Source organism: Sphaeramia orbicularis, chromosome 15, assembly GCF_902148855.1.
Source record: "Sphaeramia orbicularis chromosome 15, fSphaOr1.1, whole genome shotgun sequence".
Taxonomy (NCBI): Eukaryota; Metazoa; Chordata; class Actinopteri; order Kurtiformes; family Apogonidae; genus Sphaeramia; species Sphaeramia orbicularis.
The window spans coordinates 19,961,312-19,987,075 of NC_043971.1; the positions used below are offsets into that span (position 1 = coordinate 19,961,312).

Below are 25,764 nucleotides of genomic sequence, written 5' to 3' on the forward strand. Positions count from 1 at the left end.
CTTAGATAACACCTGAGATAAATTCACAGTAAAAACTAAAACCGTAAACACTAGGACATGCACTACATTATTGTTCTTGCAGCTGTTTCTTCTGTGTCAGTCTCTCTTCTTGCAGTGCAATGTCCAGGGCTCTGAGTTGTTTTAAGAAGCCATGATTGGGCAGGATGCATCGGCGCTGTCGCACATGCTCAATAGCGTCCACCACAGTTAATTCGTGTTTCATCATGAGGTACGCCAAAACCAAAGTTGCTGACCGACTGCGACCCATCACACAGTGCACCAGGACTTTATCTGTGACAAAATGACATTATGAGAAATTAATTTCTTGGTTCATCTGTGACCATAAACCCTTGAAATGTCAGACATGACTTACTCTGGGGGTGGCTGAGGGCCTCATGGATGAACTGGGTTGCAGAGATGAAGTACTGGGAGATGTTGAAAGTGGGTTTGTCATCAGCTTCTACACCCAAATACTGGATGGACATGTCACTGTAGTAATCAGCACCAGTCAGCACGTTATTCCACTTCCCCTCCGCTGCATTCAGGACATGTGTGATGCCCAAGTCCCTCAGGCCTGGACCCTCCAGAGCTGTCTTCCTGCTCTCATGTAAAAGACTCAAATTAATACCAGCTTTTAAATATGAGATTGACTTAATACATGAGGGCTGTGTCTGTGAATGTATGAATGTATGTTCACTCACTCATCCCCGATGTAGATCCTGGGCCAGACCTGGTTTACATGTGCATACTGAGCCCCAGTCCCGGTCCAGAACAGCTGCTCCAGGTCTAATGTTCCAGGTGTGATATAGTCACTGTCTGGGTCCACCTGCACTGCTGCATATGGGTTTTTCGTCCTGGACTTCACCGCACAGGATGACATGGTTTAACTCTGGTACCTGGAAAACAACTAAACACACACCACTGAATGTAATAAACTGTTCTTAAAAACAAAAGTCCTGACTAAAGGTCCATTTAGCTGAACTACTGATCCCCAGGTCATGTGAATGTATCTTAATATGTATAATTTATTCTTTTAAAATGAGTATTGACAAATCAAATGTGTTTCATTGCTGCTACCTGACTGTTACATTGATAAATTACAGTTTGATTTCAATTCTAGTGCAATGCTGCACAACTGTCACAATTTGCACAAATATTCAGGTCATCCATTGCTGTAACAACTCTGTTTTATGCTCCTTTTACATTTAAGTCTTGTTTATATTGACTGGATTAACAGTTTTTAGTTGGACATGAGACTTACATGAGTAGTGTATTTTTTTCCTTAACAATAAAAACAAAGATTCAAGCAAAAGACAGTCAGTGCTGGAACTAGACCAGTTGTGGATTTGGCCGGTATAACAACAACAGTTTTTAACAGGAATAGAGCACCCATGCCCCAAATAAAAATGAAAATTGGACACTGTTGGAAATTATTATTATCTATTTTAAACTATTTTTTAACAAAGGATTATAACATATTTGACACTATATTTTAACTAATTATTATGAACTATTTTTGACTTTATTAGAATGTCAATACTAAATGGAGCATCTGAGTCCAGTCATAAATACTAAAAGGAATGAACAATCTAATCTAAATAATTCCTAGTTTAGAAGTCTGATATTAACTATAGATAGCTATCAGAACCAACCTCTATCAATGCCAATGTTCAATCAATAACAAATCACCTTGATTGATCAGCCAAATCAATCTATCTATCTATCTATCTATCTATCTATCTATCTATCTATCTATCTATCTATCTATCTATCTATCTATCTATCTATCTATCTATCTATCTATCTATCTATCTATCTATCTATCTATCTATCTATCTATCTATCTATCTATCCTATACTATGGATAACATGCTGAAGACCCATCTGTTGTTAAAACATGTTTTCAGATCAAAAGTACAGAAAAAAATTATCAGACCACCCTTGTTTTCTTCAGTTTCTTGATCATTTTAATGCCTGGTACAACTAAAGGGACATTTGTTTGGACGAATATAATGATAACAACAAAAATAGCTCATAAGAGTTTAATTTCAGAGCTGATATCTATCCATTTTCTATGGTTTTCTTGATAATAACCAAAATCACTTCAGTTTTTAAATCAATAGCTATGACATTGTACCGACAAAAACAACACTTTTAGGCATTCCATGTTTTCTTTTCTGTCTGTTTTAGTCACATGATACACACAAGCGTTAGTCCTTGATTGCATAACCATTGTTTTTGATGACTTTTGATGGTCTAATAATTTTTTCCATGACTGTATTTCACATCAGGGTATATTTCTTAACATAATCCTGATTCTAACCAAATACTACAGCAGAAAAGTCAAAAACCTACCTCTTTCTTATATCTGTTTTCACATCCGTCAGTGGGGACTGTAGACCAACTACTCAACTTTTCTTCTGTGGATGTGTGTGTTTGTATGGACATGCGGGTATGTGTCTGCTTGCAAATGAATGGCGATGTCTGGACGCAGTGAGCATGAACGTTGAAACACAGCTGTGAAATGGGAACTGCTCTCACAGGATCTGTGTTTAAGGTGATATTTTTAGTCAGCTGGACTACAACACCTGACTTCCACAACGTGACACACACACATTGACTTGTCTTTCTATCTTTGTGAGAACATAATGAACTCCCTGTCTCTTTACCTTTAACTTTCACAACTGAATGTCTTTAAATTAACCTACATCTAAACCTAACAGTCCTTTAAAACTTGGTGATATCCACCATTTTGGTTCCCACAAATACAGCAGTCTCCTGGATTTCTTACCAAACAAATATAGAAAAACAGGCCACACACACACATACATACACACACTTTCTATGTCAAAGTTTTCTCCAGGCTTTCTTAATGTGATCTGACAACTGTAATGCAACAATTAGTCCTGTCAGTGGTCTCTCTTCTCCTGCTTTACAGCCTGTGTGGCAAAAGAAACAGACTAAATTATGAAACGGAGTGATGTAAAAACGCAGAGCAGCGTTACGTCATTGTCATCATAACAATGTCACTCATGTGTGGTCAGGAGTCAGTTTTCATTTGTCAGCACACAGTTATTTCTGGAGTCAAACATAAAGCACTTAGCTGTTAAACTGTGCTGGAGATAATCCATAAACTGAAACTTGAAGGTTTGCTAACAGATCACATAGTTGCTACATTTCTGTTCATTAGGTGGATTTATTATTAAAGCAAATACAGATAATTAAGTCCTGTGACAAATATGTGAGAGGCTGTCTACCCAGTTTGCATTCACTGCTGTAACTTGTCACCATTGTTCTCACTTGTGATTTGTCGACCCTGAGAACTGAGGCTCAGGTCCAGCTGTCTGAGCTGCTCCAGAAATCCAGAGTTAGGTCCAATATCTCGGTTTAGACGCACAGCGATAATGGCTTCTGCCAGAGACAGGCCCTGGCAGATCATTAGATACGCCAAAACCAGTGTCCCAGAGCGACTGACACCCATGGCACAGTGGACAAACACTTTACCTGGAAGATACAGCAATTATGCATATTGTGTATGCAGAACAAAACAAACATTTGTATAGCCCAAAAATTTATTCATACTTTATAAATACTGAATGGAAAAAGTGCATTTTTAAAATACTGGTTTCCTCTGGTTGTAGGTACCAGAAGGTTTGAATATTACCTATGTCAAGTACAAACATTGAAGCATTTATTGAAAAAAGTAGATTTAACACTATTCACTGCCAAAACCAGCTCACATTAACCCTTTCATGCATAGTGGTCAATCCAGTGGACAGTTATTCTCCAGCTGTTCTCTTGTATATTCATGAGTTTTGTTGGTTTAGTTCCATATCAGCCAACACAGTGACTGTTTACACACCATCCCATTCACTGACATTCAGACCATTACTGTCACTTTGCTGTTCTTCATAAACCTGATCTGCACTAACATGTTTGAGTGGAAATCACCTGTTATTTGTTAGACGCAAAAGTTGTTTTTTTTTTTTTGCATGTTATTTCCATGACGTGAGTAATAACTAGGACTAGAATATGTTAAAATGTGAGAAAACATCAGATCTGCAGCACTAAAAATGTTTTTATTTCATTGTTTTTATATTATTTTCTTATGGAACAGGATTAGGACCACTGGACTTTAATCTCAGAATTCGGACTTTAAAAACAGAATTCTGACTTTTTTCTCAGAATTCTGACTTTGAACTCAGAATTTTGACGTTAATCTCAGAATTCTAACTTTTTTCTCTGAACTCTGACTTTTTTCTCAGAATTCTGACTTTTTTTCTCATAATAATAATAAGAAAAACATATTGGATCTTAGTTTATTGCATTTTTTTCCAGTGGCCCTAATCCTCTTCCATACTTTCTGATATTGGGTTTTAAACACATTTCAACATTCACTTCAAAAATTAAATGTATGGACATTTTTGTAACTCCATGAAAATACAATTGATCGCATTGTTATTTTTTCATGTGAAAGGAGGAATAAAAACACTCAAGAAAATAATCTTTACTAAGGTTCTCATAATTCATGCATGAAAGGGTTAATAGACATGCATAAACACTGGGAGTGTTGCAGAGGTGTTTGTGTCCTTAGTATGTGTGCCAGTGCAAAGGTCCATGCTAAAATGATGAATCTTTACCTTTAATATTCCTCACATGTATTAACACTGTCCAAAGCCTCAAAAGTGTAATCTAGGTGTACAGATTTGTTTACACACCAGCATTCTCTTTATGCTTGAGTGACTTTGCAGAAAACCTGATATCATTCACTATATAAGTAGTCTTATATTACTGGATACCTATAATACAGTGCTTATGACAATGTTTTTGAAGGTAAAATTGCCAAAATATGTGAATCTAATAGTGAAAAAACAAATCATATCATGTGTGCATGATCTAAAATAAGTATAAAAAAAGTAGTGTAGGAAGAAGGAGAGTATTGAACCTCTGCTCTTAGGTGATATCAGAGCTCCAAACAGAGTACATTTAATCTCATCTGACCGTTTGTGCCCATTGAAAAGGTGCATTCATGTTGCTTCAATACTGACCATTATTATTCAGAGCATTTTCAATGAAATTTGCAGAGGAACTGAAGTAAGGACGAAGGTTAAACTCAGGATGGTCTGCAGCCTCCACAGCGAGGTATTCTACCTCAAGGTCATTGTAAAACTGTGGACCTGTGTGGATTCTGTGTCGACCTGCTGCAGCGTTCACTATGTGAGTTACTCCCAGGGATGAGAGTGTTGCTTTGTCACGTGCCATAGACCTGCAAACAAACAACACATAGGAAGTCATCGAAAGGTTTTCCATTAGATTTCTTCCTGTTGTTTGTGTTTTTTTCCACTTACTCATCCCCGATGTACAGGTTGGGCCACACTTGACTCACAGGAGCCACTGGTTTCCTGTTGCTCCAGATCATTTGCCTCAACTCTATCAGAGAGGGTGTGTCCTCCTCCTGGGTTATGTGACCTCTGTAGCAATAAAGATGTGTGTGTACGTGTCTGTTTATGCCTACGTGTAAAGCTTTGTGTGTGCATGTGGGAGTTTTTACAGTTTTTGGGCTTGCTGTCGCCTTCGTCTCTCCCTCTCCAGACTCATGTCGAGGCTGCGGAGCTGCTGTAGGAAGCCTGGGTTGGGACAAATGTCTCTATGTGGCCTTACAGCAGCCACTGCCTCCTGTAGCTGAAGACCCTCACAAATCATCAGGAAGGCCAGGACCAGAGTGGCAGAACGGCTCACACCCATCAAACAGTGGACAAACACATGTCCTGGGACAGAGACAGTGACTATCACATATGTAGCATCAGAAATTCAGTAGCATGCTAGAGTAAGACTATATGCGGATGACAAATTAAAGGAAAAAGTAATATGAAGTGCCTTAAAGTAGTGGTCCACAAGAACACCCTTAACTCTTAAGCATTGATTCTATAATGTGTGAACAGTACTAGAAAATATTCATTCATGTGTTGTTTGATGATAGTGGGAAGTAAGCATGGGATTAAGAGTAACTCACAGCATGACACTAGACCTCTACTAGTATCAAACTATAACTGCACTACTACAATAATACAGTTGCAATGATGTCATGATACCCTGCCATGAAATGGTGACATCTTCAGGGTGTATCCTTTGCCCGCTGGTAGCTGGGATATGCTCCAGCACCTTTCTTGAGTATTAAGTGGTTCAGAAAATGAATGAATGAATGAATGAATGGTATCATTAGACTGAGTTTCTTGATACTCTGCAGTATAGTTATCAGTTCTATTAATTGACATTCATTCATATGTCGGGAACTGAGGTGGAAAAATTAAGGTTAATGGGCAAAAACCTAGAATTATGTATTATTTTCTGCATGATGCTATCAGTTTCAACAAGTTTGGCAGAGCAAATTTGAAATGATGAATGAAAAAATCTGTCTGCACTCAAACCCTCTTTCAGACAAATTGACTATAACATGTTCAAGTGTGCAATCATTTCAAGAAGTCTTGTAAATCACATTGTTAGTGTAATCCATAAACAGTGCTGGCATTCATTGATGAAAATATCAGTGTTTGCTACAAGTAGATTGATATGTGTCACACAGTATTATTAGTCTGGTATTTTGTCCAATCCCTGAGAGAAAACATGCTCTAGTTAGGTAATCCAGAATCTCTCAAATATATCCACTTCTGTTGAAATCTGTGACTCTAAACGCTGTAACATATGATAGACATTTTGATCCATAAAACTATTTACTGTGTTCTCGTGCCCTGTGGAAGAGGACATTATCATCAGGGAAGGGACCACTCCTTTTTCCATTCATTTGTCACCTGTCTGTATGCCAAAACAGTCAGATGTGAATCAGGCTGTAAGTATGACAAACTTGCCTCCCATGTTCAGTGCAGCTCTGATGTACCGAGCTGTTGGGTAAAAATATGGACTGAGGATGAAATCTATTGCATCATCAGCCTCCACTCCATAATAATCCACTGACATCTCTCTGTAGTAGCGATGGCCTGTCTTGACGTAGAAACAGGGTCCTGGACCGGGATTGGCTGGTCCATGAGCAGCGTTGACAATATGAGTAATCCCCAAACTGTGGAGAACACCTTTGTCACGAGCTGCCACCCTGAAACACATTCACATAAATACCACTGTACGACTGATATGTGAGTCTGCGTATGATTGCGTGCGTGAACTTTTTCATTCACCCACTCATTGCCTATGTAAAGGTTAGGCCAAACTTGATTGACATGTCCTGTAGGTTTTCTGTCTGTCAGCAGGAATTCTTGCAGCTCTGACACAGAGGGTGGTTCATATGGAGGATTTCTAAGAGACATTCTGACAAAGACACACAAAGGACCAGAAGAAGCATTACTTTTACTGTTTCAGCTTCCATCAGTGTTAACACATAAAGACCTAGTGCTACTTTTGTAACTGTTCCAATTTTTTCCCCTCTATATTTAACATTTATTAAAAGATTTATTATCATTTATTATAGTATTATTCTCTGTATTTAGTCTTTTTTCAGTCAAAATCAGTGTATTTTTCTATATTTAATTCACTGATCATGTAGATCAGGGGTGTCAAACATGCGGCCCGGGGGCCAAAACCGGCCCGCCAAAAGGTCCAATCTGGCCCACAGGATAAATTTGCGAAGTGCAAAAATTACACAGACGATATTAACAATCAAGGATGTCAGACTTATTGTAGTTCAGGTTCCACATACAGACCAATATGATCTCAAGTAAAATAATAGCATTAAAATCTATAAATAGTGACAACTCCATTTTTCTAGGTACAACTGGACTAGTTTTGCTGTTTTGAAGCAAAACTAGTCCAGTTGAACCTCAAAGAACTACAAAGAAGAGTAATGACCTGGACAAATGAGAAACTGTTCTTATTTTAGCTCCAAACTCCGAATTTTTAACAATATTATGCTTGCTACCAAATGTTTGTGTAACATTGTGCATAATGCATATGTATAAATGATAAGTTTAGACATAATACTGTTAAAACTGCACTTATTTTTCTTACAAATGTAAGTTTTTCTTCAGGTTATTCACATGTTTTTTGTTACGGGGTAGTTTGTAAATGTAAATATTTTCAGAATTTCATGTTTTTTATTGCACTAAATAAAGAAAAAAAGTTGTCATCATTTATAGGTTATAACACTATTACTTTTCTGGTCCAGCCCACTTGAGATTCAATTGGGCTGAATGCGGCCCCTGGAAGAAATGAGTTTGACACCCCTGATGAAAGACGTTCACAATAGCTCAGATTAAAGTTGAGGGTTATTATATCAAAAACAGAGAAAACTAAAAAAAAAAAACTGACTTTTTCAGCAAAATATATCAACAGCTGAACATAAAACAAGTGCGTCCATTCACAGTCATTCATCGAACTCCACTGGTTTTACTGGTGAATCAATTTTGTAGAAGATGACAGTGTTTCCACGTTCACTACGGAGCCTCTGAACATCCAAATGGGTCATATCTGATGACCATGAAAAGCTGATAAACTGCATTTTACACCAATTATTTCAACATTTTGAGAGGATTAGTGGCTCAGAAGTTATTAAACATTTTAGAACAGTGGATGCTTTTGGTTTCCAGTGGCTATTTGGGTCTTTATGGGTTAAAATAGAACTTGTTCTGTTTTTTTGCATGCAGCATGGTTACTTAATGTGTACATGTGTCATTTTCAACAGTAAAGCCAAAGATATCACTGAGCAAACACACAGATTTTCACTCTCAGTCCATGAACTTACCTCAATTCATGACCGCACAAACTCTTCACCAGGACAAGAGTAAACACTTACACCCTGGTTTCTTTTTATAACTCTGTAATCATATACTCATTAGCTACACCATTCATCAGGAGTTCAGAACCTCAAAAGCTTCCTCTTTTTTTTCCATTCCATGTCCTGTCTTACAGAAAACAATGTCCTGTGAACTTTAACATTAGCTTACTCACTCAGTATCCGTGCCTGCAGACTGTTATGTAATAAACCACTGTCTGTTTGTCTGTGCTGACTGACCAGAGCCAAGTAACGCCTGCTGCTCGGCTACTTTAAGACATTTGATATGGCCTGCAAATGCCATTTATAAATGGCATGTTTACTTTAACTGCATTTGTCATGTTGATGAAGTCATACTGCATAATTTACAGATTAAAGCATAAATTAAACACATGAAAAACTAATGAGACCCAGATTCACTCCCTGAAAATCAAATGGCATTCAATGACACGTTAGTAATTTATGCAGTCTTTTTGAGCAATAATGTGGTAAAATCAATTACCTAATAATTATATTCATATGTACACATTTTGTTTTCTAATTAAAAAGCTTTTCTTTATTTACGACTTACTCCTAAAACTACTATTTAAATAGTTTGTGTGCAAAAATATGTTGTCTATTTCTTTCATTGGGGCAAAACAGATCAATCACCTTAGTATCATGCATGAATTCATTGCACTGATTTAACTTAAACAAAAGACAGACCTTGCTTTCTTGCTTGACGCTACACTTTATTAAATGAACACATACTCAAAGGTAGGAGTATAAAGTGTATTTAAGCAAAGTCTACATCATATCAAACTTTTACTGTGGTCACATTTTATTTACAGTCAAGTTACAATACATAAAAATACATTAGATTTAACTTAATTCGGCTTGTATTTACAAAGCTTGTGATCATGTTTGACAGACAATATTAAAAAAGAAAAACTGAATATGATACTAAATATTTACAACCTTTGACAAAACTAATGACTGTGTACCTAGAAAGAAAACTGTTCCATTAACTAACAGCAAAATTGTGTTTGAATGCCCCAGAGAGAAAATGTAGCCAGTCTTAAAAAGATTGGAAATGGTATTTATATCATTCTAATATTACAATCTAGACTGCAAAACATTGTTGACATGCTGTCAGTGCTGTTTAAAGTGGACACATGGAAAGTGAGAGGTTTGAAGAGACTTTGAAGAGCAGAGAGTTAGGGAAAAAATAGAAAGAGGGATGTCAGAGGAGAGGACACAACCTCCTCTTTAATGTTAGCTGGTCGTCAAGCTTGAGGAGGAGGGACAGGAAATTCCGGTTGGGGTAAATTGCCCGTTTTTTGACGAGGTGTCTGAGAGCATCAGATAGAGTGAAACGCTGCCGCAGCATCAAGTAAACCAGGACTAATGTGGCAGAGCGACTCATACCCATGATGCAGTGTACCAGCACTTTTCCTGAGAACAGAGAAAATGCACGTCAACTCAAGATAACAAAAAAAAAAAAGACGAATCAACACATGAAATCCTAAAATGCAAAACTAAACAACAAAAAGGTCAACATATAGAGCAGCAAAAAAGTAAACGAATAACTGTGAGTCAATTAGATCATTCATCTTTACCATCTTTGGTCTTGAGGGCCTTATGTATGAAGTCAGCTGCAGGCTTAAAGAACTGGCTGAGGTCAAAGTTGTCTGAATCTTCTGCAGGGATGCCATAGTAAACACAGGCGTCCCCATAAAAACTCTGGTCACCAATACTGCCCTGTTTGGAGTGTGCAGCATTCAGGACATGTGTGATGCCCAGCTTACATAAAGTCTTTTTATTTTGTGCTACAGCCCTGAAACACAAACAAGTACTTCAATTTATATATGTATGCGTACTGTTACTACTCATCATGTTCTGTCTTGCACAGCTCAGGAAGGTGATATTATTCCCTTTCAAATATGAGACACTCACACATTTCCTATGTACAGGTTGGGCCAGACCTCGTCCACTGGTGTGAGCTCAAGTGTGCATGAATCCAAGATGAGCTCCAGTTGTTTAATGAGCGCCAAGTCCTGTGGCTGCTTGCTCCCTGACATTCTCTCCAGACACAAAGTGCTACTTCAACTCTGCTCCTGCTGTCGGTGGTCGCTGTGTCCTCACTGCCAGACTCTGCAGCTCTGTGTGTGGACTGTGACAGTGAGAGACATGAGCAGGTGGTTTGTTTGAATGTCGCCTGCCTCCAAAATTAGCTCTCTGTGTTCAGTGTGTTCTCTCTGATGCGATGTGGAGTTATTTAATGGGGCTGTTGCATTGATTGGCCTGGTCACTGATGCCAAATGCCCTGAGGCACAAAGACAGGGACTCGCTCTGTCACCGATGAGATGACACAGTTGTGGACACAGATGTTTAGTGTGCACATACAGCTCTGGATAAACTTAAGCGAACACTCAAACAAATTTCCAAACCTGGCCCCCAAAACGAACATAAATAAAATAGAGCCAAGCTGCCTGTATTTTTCCAACAGCATGTGAAAGACTATGGAGAAGAGCAGATGCATTAAAACTGCCACAGAAAATAAGAGTGATTCATGAACTAATATCAACTTGTTTTCTTTGGATGTTATTTTTTAGTTTGTAAAAGAGATTGACGGATTTGGGGTTTTCAAAGGCCAATATAATAACAATAGTGTGGAGGGAAGGAAAAAGCCTAAAAATTGACATTGAAAATGCATTATGCCTGTTTGACAGGCTGATATGTCAACTGAACACAGAGTCAAGGTAATAAACCAATGGAAATCACTAAAGAAGCTCAAAGCAATTAAATAGTAAATGAGGGAATGAAAATAAAAGTAGTGATTTTTACATTTTCAGCTACATATTATTCTTCATTAAACTCCATATTTACAATTTACAAGCCAAATATTAACTATAGGCCACTATCGGTTTGGACTTCAGCCAATGCAGTTGTGAAAATGTGATATCGCTGCTGATCAATCAGTCTATCACAAATTAGGAATTTGATAGGAATGTTTCTGAAATAAACAAAACATTATTTTTACTCAAACCAGTAACTACTGTAAAATCAGTGTCATCTTAAAAGTTTCCAGTGCTGATATATTAACCCATAAAGACCCAGTGCTACTTTTATGTCACTTCCCAAATGAATTTTTCTCCCTATTTAACCGTTCTTGAGTGATTTATCACCATTTATTGTAATATTATCTTATGTATTTTGCATTTTTTCAGTGAAATTTGGGTATTTTCCTGTATTTCATTTACTGATCAAGTGTTTGCTCCTGGAGGATTCTGTTGGGTTTTTTGTGTAAATTGGCTTGAGAGTCTGGTTTCAACCAGCTCTATATGTAAAGTGTCATGAGATAAGTTTTGTTATGAAATGGCACTATATAAATAAAATTTGATTGATTGATTGATTGATTGAGATGTTCATAAAAGCTCAGATTAAAGTTGAGGGTTTTTATATCAGAAATGTAGAAAAGTGAAGAAAAAGGGACTTTTTCAGCAAATATATCGGTAACTTAATGTAAAAACAAGTGTCTCCATCCACTGTCATTGATCCAACTCCATGGGTTTTACTGGTGAATCAATGCTGTAGAAGATGACCATGTTTCTACGTTCACTATGGAGCCTCTGAACATCCAAAGGGTCATATCTGATGACCATGAAAAGATGACAAACTGCATTTTACGCCAATCATTTACATGTATTGATTGGATTAGTGGTTCAGAAGCTTTTAAACATTTTAAATCAGTAGATGGTTTGAGAATCAGGGGCTGTTTGGGTCTTTATGGGTTAAAGTGGTACAAATATTGACAGTTATGCTTTCTCTAAATGAGGACTATCTTCAGCTCCACCTGCTCTGTAACAACTGTTGGTTACTACAAAATCTTCTCATTCCTTACTTTTTTAATCTATTTTGATTCAGTCAGCTCTTCATTCTGCAGTTTTTGGTCCAGTCTAATGAGTTGTCTCAGGAAGCCTCTGTTGGGGAAGATCCAGCGCTTCTGCTGCACACAGCGTACAGAGGACAGCAAACTGAGGTGGTGATGAATCATCAGGTAAGCCAGGACCAAAGCAGCAGAGCGACTCACGCCCACAGCACAGTGAACAAACACCTTCCCTGAAAGTTGTGATTAACACAAACAGACAGAAAGGACAGGTAACCCCCTAGTGCACTATTATTTATAGCAGCTGGCATTGTTGGATGAAGTATTTACATCATTTGATAAAGTATAATTACCAATAGGCTCGGGTAACAACACAAAGAACTGTATAAAATACAAGGATGTGAGTATAAGCAGCAACTTATATTTAAAGTATTGAAGTAAAAGTACTGGATTGGTCCTCAGACTGATTAGATATGAAAACATTAGATTAACAATACTGAAGCATAAGTATTAGAGCGGCATATTATTGATGTAGTAGCGGAACTACTTTTCTTGCTTTTCTTCTAGTTTAACATAAAGGGGTGTAATTATATGAGTAATGGGAGAAGAAAGAAGAAAAAAATATCTGATCTAATCTAATTTAATCTGATCTAATCTCAAGTATTTGGCGGTATTGGATGATTTGTAATGTTAACTAAAATTAAACTATGGGAGAAGTTTGGAGGAGAAAAAAAAATCCTATTTGGTAGAGCTGGTAACCATTCATTACATAAATGTTAGAAGCTAAAAAGGTTGGAAACCTGGGGTCTAACATTTAAAAAAATATATTATCCCTTGTATCAAATCTGTAAAAATAAGTGTAGTGGATGAGAGTAAAATACTTCATTCTCAAATGGAGGAAACTGCTAAAATTCCATAAAATGAAAATACTTGTAGTTGCTTGTTCTGTGTTGGAAAATTCTTTAAAATATGTGTTGCAGCTGCAGCCTATATTATGGTACCTCCAGATGACAAAGCTTGATGAATGAACTCAGCGGCAGGGTAGAAGAAAGGTGAAAGGTCAAATGTTGGCAGGTCATTGGCTGGGACTCCATAGTATTTCACTGTAGTTCCATAGAAGTCATCATTGCCTTTACAGCAAAGTTTACCATGTGACGCATTCAGAACATGAGTGATACCCAGCTGCCAGAGGCCAAACTTGTCATGAGACATAAACCTGCAGCTCAAACACCAAAAATAAGCATTAAATACAAACAACACAAATATATGTAAATGTGGATCTTAAACCATAATGGCCCAGTGCTACATTTGTGTCAGTTCCCAAATGGATTTTCTCTATATCTAACCTTTCTTAAGTGATTCATCACTATTTATTATAATATTATCTTCTGTTCTACTGTATTTTCCTATATTTAATTTACTGATCATGTAGATGTTCATAAAAGCTCAGATTAAAGTTGGGGGCATTATAGCAAAACAGAGAAAACTGCAGAAAAAGTGACTTTTTCAGTAAAATCTATCATCAACTGAACATAAAACAAGCATTTCCATCTACTGTCATTGATCCAACTTCATGGGTTTTACTGGTGAATCAGTGCTGTAGAAGATGACGGTGTTTCCATATTCACTACGGAGCCTCTGAACGTCCAAATGGGTCATGTGTAATGACCATGAAAAGAGGAATAACTACATTTTACACGATAATTTATATGTATTGGTAGGATTAGTGGATCAACAGGTATTAAACAGTTTAGATCAGTAGATGGTCTTAGTTGGTGATGGATGTTTGGGTCTTTATGGGTTAAATGCAGGACAGGATACTCACATGTCTCCCAGATACAGGTTCGGCCACACCTCGTCTCCATGGCGACAGGAGCGTGGAGCTGAATGTAAAACCTCCTCCAGTTCGCTGAGAGACGGACTCTGCATCTTCATGTCTCTGTTTTCTGTTATCTTCTCATCCTCTGGGTGTGTTTCACTGTTCATTTCTCTGCTTTGAGCCTTGAGTGTCATCTGAACTAAATCACACTGCTCTCTCTTGGCTTTGCTTTGAATCTGAAAAGTGACACTTCACTCTGACTGTCAAAGACAGGTGGTGCAGTTTGGCAATGACTCAGTCACACACACTAGCATTGGAATGTGTTATCTAACAAATTACTGACCGGGAAAAGCAGTTTTTGGTCATTCATTTTGTAGCAAAAGTTGCATTTTCATCCCACAGTCAAAACAATAACAGATAATGTCAAAAAGCACCCTGAATGCATCATTTCTGTTATTACCTTTCACAATAAAAGCCCAGAGTTTCATCAGTATTCATATTACATCATTTAATTCCAGCGAAACAGCTGCAAGTAACATCAGAACTTTAATGTTGACTCAAAGGTTCAAGTCTTTTTTTGTCTACACTAAAACATAATAATGAAATCCTCCTAAACCTTACATGGTGGATTTTTAATGACAACACCAACAACAAACCAGATTAAATCTATGATTACAGTAAATAAACAGCAGATTCATATGGATTAATTGAGGAAGTACAAAAAGAACAGCTTTTCTGAATCAAACTTGTACACAAATAGCTGACAAACCCTCCATAATGGTTCTAGTTTGTCCTCTGCTGTCTTGAAGCCTGGAGTTTTGGTTTTTTTTTTGGAAACAAGTACCAATATTTCAATTAAGAGGATGGGAGTGAAACCAAAACCTGCTGAAAATGACTACATCAATCAATTGTGTGATATTAAACACTTTTAAATAATTTCAGCTACTTAATGATTGTTAACATATAACTTTGTGTATTTGGTAACAGTATCGTAAAGGTGTGAAATGCATATTCATTAACTAACTATAACTATTTGACATTATGATAAGTGGTCAAGCTGGGAGGAATATGGGTTTATGCTAACAACAGCTAATGTAGCTTAAATTACTTCAGTTATTACAATTCCACACCTGTAAACTTCAAGACAGAATATGACAGTTTTGTTAGTGTAATTTCTTAAACACAGCTACGGCAGACCTGCCTTTCAGGGAAAAAAAATAAAAAATTTTTAGTCTGTAAAAAAAACAAAAAACAAAAAAAACAAAAAAAACAAAGTGTGAGTCTTAGCAGCTATGCTAATGCTAGCTGTCAATCAAAGCCCACACAGTGGCCGCTCCCTTAATATAGTTTTGGCCTTAATAGAATTCAATTAGTTGAATTATATAAAAGTCCATTTACATAGCCTCATGGCAATTGGATGATGACTATTTAAAGGGGTCCCCATGTGCTACAGTGTTTTGTTTTGGTTTGGTTTTTTTGGCTAAAATTTGCTGAGAGGTCTTATTTATGTGTTTGTGCATAAGAAATCAATATAAGTGAATCCCCAAAGGAACTTTGTGTTGGCAAATGAAAGTTATGCAAATTTACAGGATTTCAGTTCTGTTGCAACATGTTGATGGTCATATGAACTATGTTTTCAGGTCGAAAATGTCCAATTTCATCACAACTGATGCTATATTTTCATGTCACAAATGGCCAAGTCATATTTTAACTGAATTTACCTGAAAAACAAATATTCTATTCTTTTAGATTCCCCAATTTTTCTTACAAGATTATATACTACATATCACATGTTTTATTTTTACAGGTTGCAATATGGAGTATGGTGCTGATCCATCCTGCTTATGTTACGGCAATACATACATTAAGAACACACGTCACATCACACGTCACTTTTTAAATCAACAGTTTTCTAATCATAAGCATTTTTTATAAAGAAATAACAATTCTATATTGTTATTTACTCTTTAGTATGATGATAAACTATACAATAAATAATTATGATCCTAGTTTTTGCACAGGGATCATTTGTGGAAACGGTGACATGGCTGCCGAGCATCAGTATGATGGGATCTGTAACAACCATGTCACATCTGTCCACTGCCACATTTTGTGTTTTTGTTAAGCTGTTATTGTTTTAGATACACAATACTAACATTTATGAATAAGAGGAGAATTAGCAATAGTAAGTATATAAGTTTATTACTAATAAAGTACTGGTACTGACCAGATCATCATGGGTAATGTCACATCCGTCCACCAGCAAAAGTTTTCACATACAGGGTGGGGAAGCAAAATTTACAATATTTTGAGGCAGGGATTGAAAGACAGTGTATGACCAATTAGTTTATTGAAAGTCATGAGAATTTATTTGCCACAAGAAAATTTACATAATAGAAAATGTTTTTATTCTATGTGTCCTCCTTCTTTCTCAATAACTGCCTTCACATGCTTCCTGAAACTTGCGCAAGTGTTCCTCAAATATTGGGGTGACAACTTCTCCCATTCTTCTTTAATAGTATCTTCCAGACTTTCTCGTAATAGTTTTGCTCATAGTCATTCTCTTCTTTCCATTATAAACAGTCTTTATGGACACTCCAACTATTTTTGAAATCTCCTTTGGTGTGACGAGTGCATTCAGCAAATCACACACTCTTTGACGTTTGCTTTCCTGATTACTCATATGGGCAAAAGTTTCTGAAAAGATATGGATAATAGTGTTAGGTATGATTATGACATCAATAAATGTTTGGTTTCAAAACAATTGACGTAGTGCCTGCTGAGAAAAAACAACTAAATGTTCATTGTAAATTTTGCTTCCCCACCCTGTACACGTGCTATTCAAAATCCAATATTTGTGAAAATATAGCTTCCTCTGTCAAATAATATCAGTAGTCTGTGCACAAATGTATTAGCATTATTTCAACACAGTTCTATGCATTTCTTACAACTTTTTTTTTTTTTTTTTTTTTTGACAAAAATTGCCACTCATTTGACGCCCTAAGTAAATTTTAGCCGTTCTAATGTTGTCCAGGAGGTGGCAGTGTTTCGTCAGCAGCGGGGCAGCAGCACTTCTTCTTCACTGGTGTTATTTGTTTGGAGTCTTCCTGTTTGGTGTTGCCTAGCTGTCAAAAACATGTTGGCAATGATTCATTCCTCCCAAATGAGAGGCGAACTGAAAGCCCACCTTCACCCTCTGACAGCGCACTGACAATGGATCTTCGGTAAGACAGAGACTAGATGTTGCTGCTGTTTATGATAATCTTGATAAAGTACGTCTTAAACTAAGCGTGTACTTCATAAAAGTTTATTCTTGTCATAGATGTTGACTCATCTGATTTGTTTATGTTGTCAAAATGATTTTCTACCTTTCCTTCATCCGAAAAGAACTGTAACTCATGATTACAGCTCACGGGTTAAGTTATTTTCATGCTGAAAACTAGCAGTGTGGTGTTACATCGTACCTACTGGTGACCATAACTGAGAGCCCTTTGTGAAATTGTCTCTTGTCTCACACACACTGCAGGGCTTTCTCTCTCTCAGCTGTGTGTCAGTGTTGTGTGACTCACTGTAAGCCAGCCAAACAAGCTGACATGGCACTTATGAATCCCCAAGTAAAGCCTCAGCCCAGAGAAGCTGCATGATGTTGCCAGTAAAATCTAGAGGCCAGTTAAAAATAACTTATTTCTCTGTGGAGGGGACTGACTGCAGCCTCCCAGGTGAGTTATTCTAGGCTTTAAACTCGTAAATATTAAACAAAAATCAGCTGATAAACTGGATCTGATAGTAAATGTTATCCTTTACTGGCAGCCAGCCACCACAGAACCTACATTATTAATGACAACCCACATTTAGCTTGTCGCTGGTAGTGTTCATTACTAACCTAAATAGACAGATTTCCTCTTTTTCTAACAGAAATAATACTGTAGTGATTTTTTTTTTTTTTTTTTTTTTTTTTGGAAAGGAGTAGTAATTAGTGCTGTCTTGATCATGAACCTGTCATTCATAGAAATACCTGTGATGAAGTATATAGTTATCTTCTGTTCATGTATGCCATTAGTATAGTAGAAGACTAACAATGCATTATTTATACACATACTGTACATCAAATAATAAAGACGAGTCATTTATTGAACACTGGAACACAAAAATAAATTAAATTTTTGATGTGATAGAAGTAACTGAAATGTACAAAGAAATTATCAATACTGAAAATTCTGTACAACTATCACATGTCAATGCAAAGTTATTATGATTTTGCAAAATACTTGCTGTTAGCTCAGATAATTGTGATATGGCAATTATGTAATACTTGTCACAGGCCAAAATGTAATAGAGAAAGAACTAACCATGAAAGGAAAGTTTGACTTCGTTCTTTTAAGACCATAACGGTCATGCAGAAGGCTGTAACTGCACTCAGGACCGGTTTACAGTGGCTGCTACCAAGCCTGGTTATAATAATTCATCAGAATTAAACCTCAAAACTAAGTCCAGCACTGATAAAGTAGTTTGCTAACTAACCAAATAAATGACTGAATAAGTGAAAATAAAACAAGTCAGCTCTTTTCAATTAACCTACTTGTTCAGTTGTAAAATAAATGGAAATGAGGCCCATAAAATGACAGTTTCAGTGCTGTAAAAGCTAAACCAGTTACTTATTTATATATGAACGCTTTATAACATCTTTATCTAGTGGTATTAAATAAACATGTGCCTTAAAACTGAGCCGTAATCATGTTTTACCAATTTAACTGGGGTCATTTTCACTTTGCATCTTTGTGGAAACAGTATGTAAGTTATAGCTTTCATTCAACCCTTAGCATAAGTACAGTCATGTTGGCTGAGCTTGTCAGACCTTTGGAGCAGCAGCGGGAACAGGGCGGGCTGCGCTGTGGTGCGCTTATCAGCAGGTCAAAGGGCAACGTAGGAGGAAAAAGAGAGGACAGGAGTGTGTTTCATCTTTACATGAGTCAGTCTGTAGGAGAGGAAGCACTCATATGTTGGACCAGACCTCTGCTTGTTTAACTCTGCCTGGTTGGTGACTTACTGTTTTGTGTTTTATGTTGGAATGGAGAGGATGGCTTAACAGAATTAGGGTGTTTCTAATTACCATAGATTCAGTTACATGTATCACGTTGAATTCTTATTTCCTGTTTATTTGTTTTGAATGGACATGTGACCTGAAGATCTACAGTCTGTGAATCAGGTTGACAGTGTAGACTCAAGATGTAGGCCACTGCTTTACTGTACAGCCACTGACCTAAACTCAGATTATGTCATAGCACTAAGTAGTCTGCATTGTGTAGGTCACATCGAATAAGAGCACAAACAAGGTGCCCAACAGCAGATTACCTCAAACTGAGTGGCATCTAGATTAGTCAGTAGCATTCCTACCACATTTAGAAGAGGCTATCTGTTGATGGGTTTGCACCAGTGCTGAAATAAATAAGTAATATGATTACACCACATGCCCAGCCACATTAGCTGTGTGGATTTGTTATCGTCATTTTGACTTTATTTAAGCTCTGAAATAGTCAGATATAATATAGTTGTGATCTTTAATCTGTAAATTCAGTGTTAGCAGTTTAGTTTCAGTCACGTTTGCGTTGAAGCAACATGACAGAACTGTGATGAAATAGAGGGAAGTACTTGGAAAACGGTAATGAAAGAGTCATTATTTTAAGGTTTGATCAATCAGATACAGTAGGATGTATGATTATTTTCTTTGTACTACTTATCTCTAGTCTTGAATTTAACAATAGCATAAAGATGTTCTTGTATTCATTCCTTTTCATTCATTGAATGAATGAAAAGGAATGAATGAATCTGTCAGTGTTTAAGGTTGAATGAATTTCATTCAACCTTGAACTCTCAGGCTTTACTGACATTGACACATTCAAGATAATGAAAGCAACAAAAAGGGATTCAGTGAACAATTTATCTATTGATTAAATGAAGGAATTACAACAATAACTGAGATGAAACAATGGTGAGCCAGCAAAACATGAAGACAATAAAAAGCATCAAGAATCAGTGAAACGCTTACAATGTAAGTATAGAATAGATGAAACAATACAACTGGAAGTCAGTGCTGGGTAGTATCACTAAGAATTTTACTGTATTATTTTTTACTTTTTTAAGATTGTGGTAGATTTGGGGTATATTACTGTATTTTTATTTTGTACTTGAATATATTTCTCTGAGTGTGTTGATAAATCATGCAAACACTTTAAATTTCATCCATGCCCATATTAGCTGAGCCTTAATATAGATTTGTGGGTTATTCTGTTCTACAGAGAACAAAATATTAATTGTATTGATTTCTGTTTTCTAACCAATAGTAAGAAGGTGGATTAACATGGCACATTGATGCACTTACCAGCGTTACTTTCTGTTATTGTTTGTTGATATTATACATTAACATATATAGCTTTAGTAGTGTAAACCACTGTTAAAGTTTCATCTTAAGCTCATGTAGACAAAAACATATATTTTGTGTGTTGTGTTCTGAAAGTTTCCATGATGTTGCAAATACTGTCATCTTATTCAATGTGTCTGGACTCAGTATTAATCATTAGTTAACATAACATTATTTCACAATTTGAAAATTTTCTGAACTCATTTTTGACATCTTCAACCAGTACTGTTGGAAACCAGCAGAGCAAGTCTGGATTGATGCCACGTAAAACAGGTCTTGACAAATTATTACAAAATGTATTGCATCTACGTATCGAGCTGAATACAGTCATTGTTCATTTCAACATTTGTTGTGGTAGTGAGATCATGGGACCCTCCTCTTTTGGAAAAAGTACAGAAGAAGAAAACAACTCTCTCATTAAATGAACTGGATGAAGTGAAAAAACTAATCTACAGCATATTAACACTTTATGTAAAAAGCAAAACTTAGTAGGCTATTACTGCAAATTATTCTTAGGTTTTATTGGACATTGAAATAATATCCTAATCCTGTGACTAATAAACAACCAATGAGAATAGATGTACATACTAATGATGTTTTAATTCAAATTGTCTAACTTTCACATTCATTTACCTTATATTTTGGTTTTTACCTATATGGTCCCTTCATCTAAATGTATGTTTACACAAAAATTAAAAAAAAAAAAAAATAATAATAATTCATGACTTGAAATAGGAAACATTCTCACTCTGGGAGAGTTGGCATGAAAAGACCTCATATGAAAAAGAAACTGTATCTGTCTTTCTGCAGTGGAATGGCGCCATCAGAGGACAGTGTGAGCATCTGGAGCTGTAAGCAGGTGGCCCAGTGGCTGCAGGAGGAAGGCTTTGGAGACTATGTGGAGCTGCTTTGCAGCCAGCACCGCCTGGACGGCCCCAGCCTGCTGGCTCTGACTGAGGCTGACCTGCGTGGACCACCACTTGGCCTCACTGTACTGGGAGACATCAAGAGGCTGGCTTTAGCTATCCGCCGGCTCCAGAGACAAAACCAAGCTCAGCTGGAGGAGCTGGGCCTCCATTCCACAGACAGTCTTACTGCCGGAGTCCCAGTGGGTCCTGCAGATCTTGAATGGAGCTGTGATGGTGCTGACAGGAGGTACGAAAGAGGTAATCAGCTGTGCAATGGGACTGAGCTGCGCCTGAGGAACACCGATAGATCTAGATATAGCTCGGGAGCGGTGCTGTGTCATTCACACTCCAATGGGAGGTGTAGGCAGAACCTGGCTGGGAGACTGGACCCTGAGGTGTGGAAGACAGTCATCAGTTCTGTATATGTGTTTTTTGTGTTTGGATTCACATCCTTTGTCATGGTCATCGTACATGAGCGTGTCCCGGACATGAGGACTTATCCACCACTGCCTGATATATTCCTAGACAGGTATACAGTTTATATGTAACTATCTTTATTGCCAGAAAGTATTTTGCATGAATAAACAGAAACGTGAATATTGAGCAACTACTCCTACCCCATAATGTGTTCCCTGTCCTCCTATCTAATCTATAACCAGATATGGATGTTTTTGTTCATTGACAGTGTTCCCAGAATCCCCTGGGCTTTTGCAATGGCAGAAGCATGTGGTGTCATCCTGTGCTACATGTTCTTGTTAATCCTGCTCCTGCATAAACACAGGTACAAAAGATTCCATAATACTCTTGTGAGTCTACTGTAGAAGTGTACCTGACCACACTTCTCAGGAAATATATTGACTTATAAAATAAATTGCAGTAAATAAATGTGATTGTACTTACACTTTAAACCATGTTGTTTTTCAATGTGTTTCAGGTCCATTCTCCTCAGGCGACTCTGTTCTTTGATGGGAACTGTATTTTTGCTACGCTGCTGTACTATGTTTGTCACCTCCCTCTCTGTGCCTGGGCAGCATCTAAAATGTGCCAGTAAGGTGGGAATGAGATTAGATAATGTTTGCAGTTTTCATGTGCGCAGATATTGATAATACGTGCTGCTGCTGACACTGTAACGGTTTGTCCCCGAGTCAGCGTTACTGCAGTGATAAATGACTAATGTTATGATAACTGGTGTCTTTTCTTCCCATAGACGTACGGTGATACCTGGGGGAAGATACAGAGGGCACTGGCTATCTGGAGTGGGTTTGGAATGACTCTGACTGGTGTTCAAACCTGTGGGGACTACATGTTCAGTGGACACACAGTGGTCATCACACTGCTCAACTTTTTTGTGACTGAATGTAAGTTATACTACATGATGCAACACAAGTAGAATCCATTTTAGAAAATAATTATTAGCTCACTGTTAAATTGTGTTGAAATGTTTTGTGCATCATGGTAGAGTTGGGCTGCTTTTTACTCTGGAGGTTGTTATAAACAGCAATTTTGGCTGACTCTAAATCTCTTAACAGTGGGAAGGGTAGTTATATTATTATAAGTTGTGTAATAATTTTTTTCAAAGCTGTATGTGTGCTGATTCTTTCTGGTGAAAGATAAGTACTACATTTTAGTTTGTATAGGATAAAATGATTAGATTAGATTAGATTAAATTAAATTAAATTAGATTAGATTAGATTCCTTTTATTGTCATTACAAATAAATACAACAAAATTTTTAAGCACAAGGTAAAAAAGGGACCCATGAAAAAGTATAAGAGCAATAAATACTAAAGAAGGAATTATATTCCATTCATACTCCACACCCACACTACACACATGCATGCAAACAGGTAGTGCCTGAAAATATGCAGTGATCATAAAATAAGACATTCCTGCATAAAAATAGTCCCAGATTGTTGCACTGGCCTCATGTTTTTAATGTATTATTTAGTTTGGTAATGGCTTGCGAAATGCTAAAGATGTCTGCATTTTATGTGTAACATTTGGCATTTGGGTCACCACTTGTTATTAGTGTCAGTTGCTGATCTTTTTTATTTTTCCTGTCAATATAAAAATCCAAATGAATGCTAGCCATGTCCTTAAAGCTATTAACATATAAACAGTGCTAAATTAATCGCTCTAGTAACAACTGGCCCTATGTTATGCATTTTACTGACTTCTGTACTTGCATCAAATGTTTCCAACAATGTTCCAATTTAGAGGCAGAGTCTCCCAGAATAAAGTTGACCACTCTGAGAAAACCTGCATCTACAGATTATGGAACAATTTCAGAATAATGCTCCCCTAGAAATTTTGCAAATCATTGCATTCTGTTCTTTTGATTAGGAGACCCCCAGTGGCAGAAAGTACCTATAGAAAATAAATAATAAAAATAAAATGGATTCCTTTTAATTGCAGACACTCCCCGGACTTGGAATCTTATTCACACCATCTCCTGGGTGTTAAACCTGTTTGGTATTTTCTTCATCCTGGCGGCTCATGAGCACTACTCCATCGACGTGTTCATCGCCTTCTACATTACCACCCGCCTCTTCCTCTACTACCATACTTTAGCCAACACACGTGCCTATCAGCAGAGCCGGAGGGCACGCATTTGGTTCCCCATGTTCTCCTTCTTCGAATGCAACGTGAACGGACCGGTCCCCAATCAGTACCACTGGCCCTTCAACAAACCAGCCTTCATGAAATCTCTGATTGGATAAGGAGTAGGACTGGTATTCTGATTGAGGAACTTTTTACCTGAGATGCTGCTTTTTCTCCTGGTTATGAATGTTCTTTGGGAATTTGTTCCCATCATTTTTATGGTTGGATGATCTTTATTTTGTCAAGTGTTATATTTATATAAGGAGCAGTTTGGCATTTTGAAATATGCTCTTAGTTATTTGTTATCTGAGAGTTGGATGAGAAGATCAACACTTTCAGGCTATAGGAAGGAGATGGTAAGTGTAGTTTGGCATAAAGGCTGGATCTGCCTTCTGTTCTGAGGCATATTAATAGCTTGCTATATCTTTATGACAAGCTAAGATATTTGCATAAGCCGTAAAAATAATAATTCAGAAAGGTGCAAAGTTACAGCTCCTGCCCAGAAATAGGCTGACACGTTCTGGGTGAAACCACAGTATTTGAATAGGCTTATGGTTTCGTAACTGGGTGGATTTGGTTATTTTTGTAGTAAGCCATGCTACCTGTTATCCTCTGCTTCCAGTCTTTGTACTAAACTAAACTAACACTGCCAAACCAAAGTAAAGAAGTTTATTTTGTGGCCTAAACTGCAGGTATAATGTATTTTCAGGACAGTGTTAAACAAGTTCAGACTTTTGCCTTTAATTAGTGTCTCTATCATTCATTTCCCACATTGGTGATGTTAAAGGTTTGTTAGTGGTTAAGGTTGTTCATCTCACTCAGTATTATAATAAACTGAAAAGGCCTTACTTGTGTAGTTATAAAACACAGTCCACTGGTTGGTTGAAATGTTTTGCTTTACAGGGTTATTTGACACCTCAAACTACTACCAAAGGAGTTTATTTGTTTTTAATTTTTTGTTTTTTTGGGAGGTCTGGATTTCCTACAGTAAAATAATTGCACCATGTTCCATTTTGCCAATCAGACCTCAGTATAATGACACTTTGGTGATTCTATCTGATTTTACCATGATTCAGTCTAATCTGGTACTATCTTTTTATGAACTCTTAACTATGTCATGAGCATAGGTATTTATGTTTGGAGCTTTACTGTCAGATTTTTTCATTATTTCAAAAACATTGAGATGACAAAGCTTCAAATACATATGGTTTACTTGTAAAGTCTGATCTAGACCATGTATTTTTTTTTTTTACTTTTTTTTTTTTTTTTTTTTTTGTATTTTGATGCTTTATTTGCAATGCAAGTGATCTATCTCTGCCTATGGCTCAGCATTAAAAGTTTACATTAAACCAGAACCATTTTCATGATCACT

The 25,764-nt window shown here is 37.0% G+C and overlaps 5 protein-coding genes and 1 long non-coding RNA gene across 8 annotated transcripts; 1 reads left to right on the top strand and 5 right to left on the bottom strand.

The window, feature by feature from the left end:
• Positions 1-67: 67 nt before the first annotated feature.
• On the bottom strand, positions 68-705 carry LOC115434599 (dual specificity phosphatase DUPD1-like). The gene is made up of 3 exons (XM_030156636.1): positions 698-705; positions 374-597; positions 68-291 (listed from the first exon to the last, which is right to left on the bottom strand). Exons 1-3 carry the CDS (start codon positions 703-705, stop codon positions 68-70), a joined length of 456 nt encoding a protein of 151 aa, XP_030012496.1.
• dusp13a (dual specificity phosphatase 13a) lies at positions 477-8,892 on the bottom strand. The gene is made up of 9 exons (XM_030155802.1): positions 8,750-8,892; positions 7,195-7,320; positions 6,867-7,108; positions 5,552-5,768; positions 5,349-5,471; positions 5,049-5,266; positions 3,301-3,504; positions 702-907; positions 477-597 (listed from the first exon to the last, which is right to left on the bottom strand). Exons 2-8 carry the CDS (start codon positions 7,317-7,319, stop codon positions 810-812), a joined length of 1,227 nt encoding a protein of 408 aa, XP_030011662.1. The 5' UTR covers position 7,320; positions 8,750-8,892; the 3' UTR covers positions 477-597; positions 702-809.
• Positions 8,893-9,586: 694 nt separating this feature from the next.
• LOC115434109 (dual specificity protein phosphatase 13) lies at positions 9,587-11,010 on the bottom strand. Its single transcript, XM_030155807.1, has 3 exons — positions 10,715-11,010; positions 10,378-10,595; positions 9,587-10,213 (listed from the first exon to the last, which is right to left on the bottom strand). The coding sequence occupies exons 1-3, from the start codon at positions 10,837-10,839 to the stop codon at positions 10,002-10,004; spliced, it is 555 nt and encodes a 184-aa protein (XP_030011667.1). The 5' UTR covers positions 10,840-11,010; the 3' UTR covers positions 9,587-10,001.
• LOC115434108 (dual specificity protein phosphatase 13-like) lies at positions 10,807-14,737 on the bottom strand. Its single transcript, XM_030155806.1, has 4 exons — positions 14,473-14,737; positions 13,649-13,863; positions 12,663-12,880; positions 10,807-10,931 (listed from the first exon to the last, which is right to left on the bottom strand). The coding sequence occupies exons 1-3, from the start codon at positions 14,658-14,660 to the stop codon at positions 12,672-12,674; spliced, it is 612 nt and encodes a 203-aa protein (XP_030011666.1). The 5' UTR covers positions 14,661-14,737; the 3' UTR covers positions 10,807-10,931; positions 12,663-12,671.
• Positions 14,738-17,489: 2,752 nt separating this feature from the next.
• Positions 17,490-18,003, bottom strand: LOC115433998 (uncharacterized). The gene is made up of 2 exons (XR_003937456.1): positions 17,835-18,003; positions 17,490-17,685 (listed from the first exon to the last, which is right to left on the bottom strand). It is a non-coding gene; the product is annotated as an uncharacterized LOC115433998 (long non-coding RNA).
• On the top strand, positions 17,579-25,747 carry LOC115433996 (sphingomyelin synthase-related protein 1-like). 3 transcript variants are annotated; one of them, XM_030155639.1, is made up of 6 exons: positions 17,579-17,690; positions 21,695-22,321; positions 22,478-22,573; positions 22,727-22,844; positions 23,000-23,150; positions 24,207-25,747. In XM_030155639.1, the coding sequence occupies exons 1-6, from the start codon at positions 17,680-17,682 to the stop codon at positions 24,509-24,511; spliced, it is 1,308 nt and encodes a 435-aa protein (XP_030011499.1). In that variant the 5' UTR covers positions 17,579-17,679; the 3' UTR covers positions 24,512-25,747. The 3 variants fall into 3 exon arrangements, with proteins under 3 accessions (XP_030011499.1, XP_030011500.1, XP_030011501.1); XM_030155640.1 differs by lacking the exon at positions 17,579-17,690 and adding an exon at positions 18,069-18,185; XM_030155641.1 differs by lacking the exon at positions 17,579-17,690 and adding an exon at positions 19,071-19,500.
• Positions 25,748-25,764: the final 17 nt, after the last annotated feature.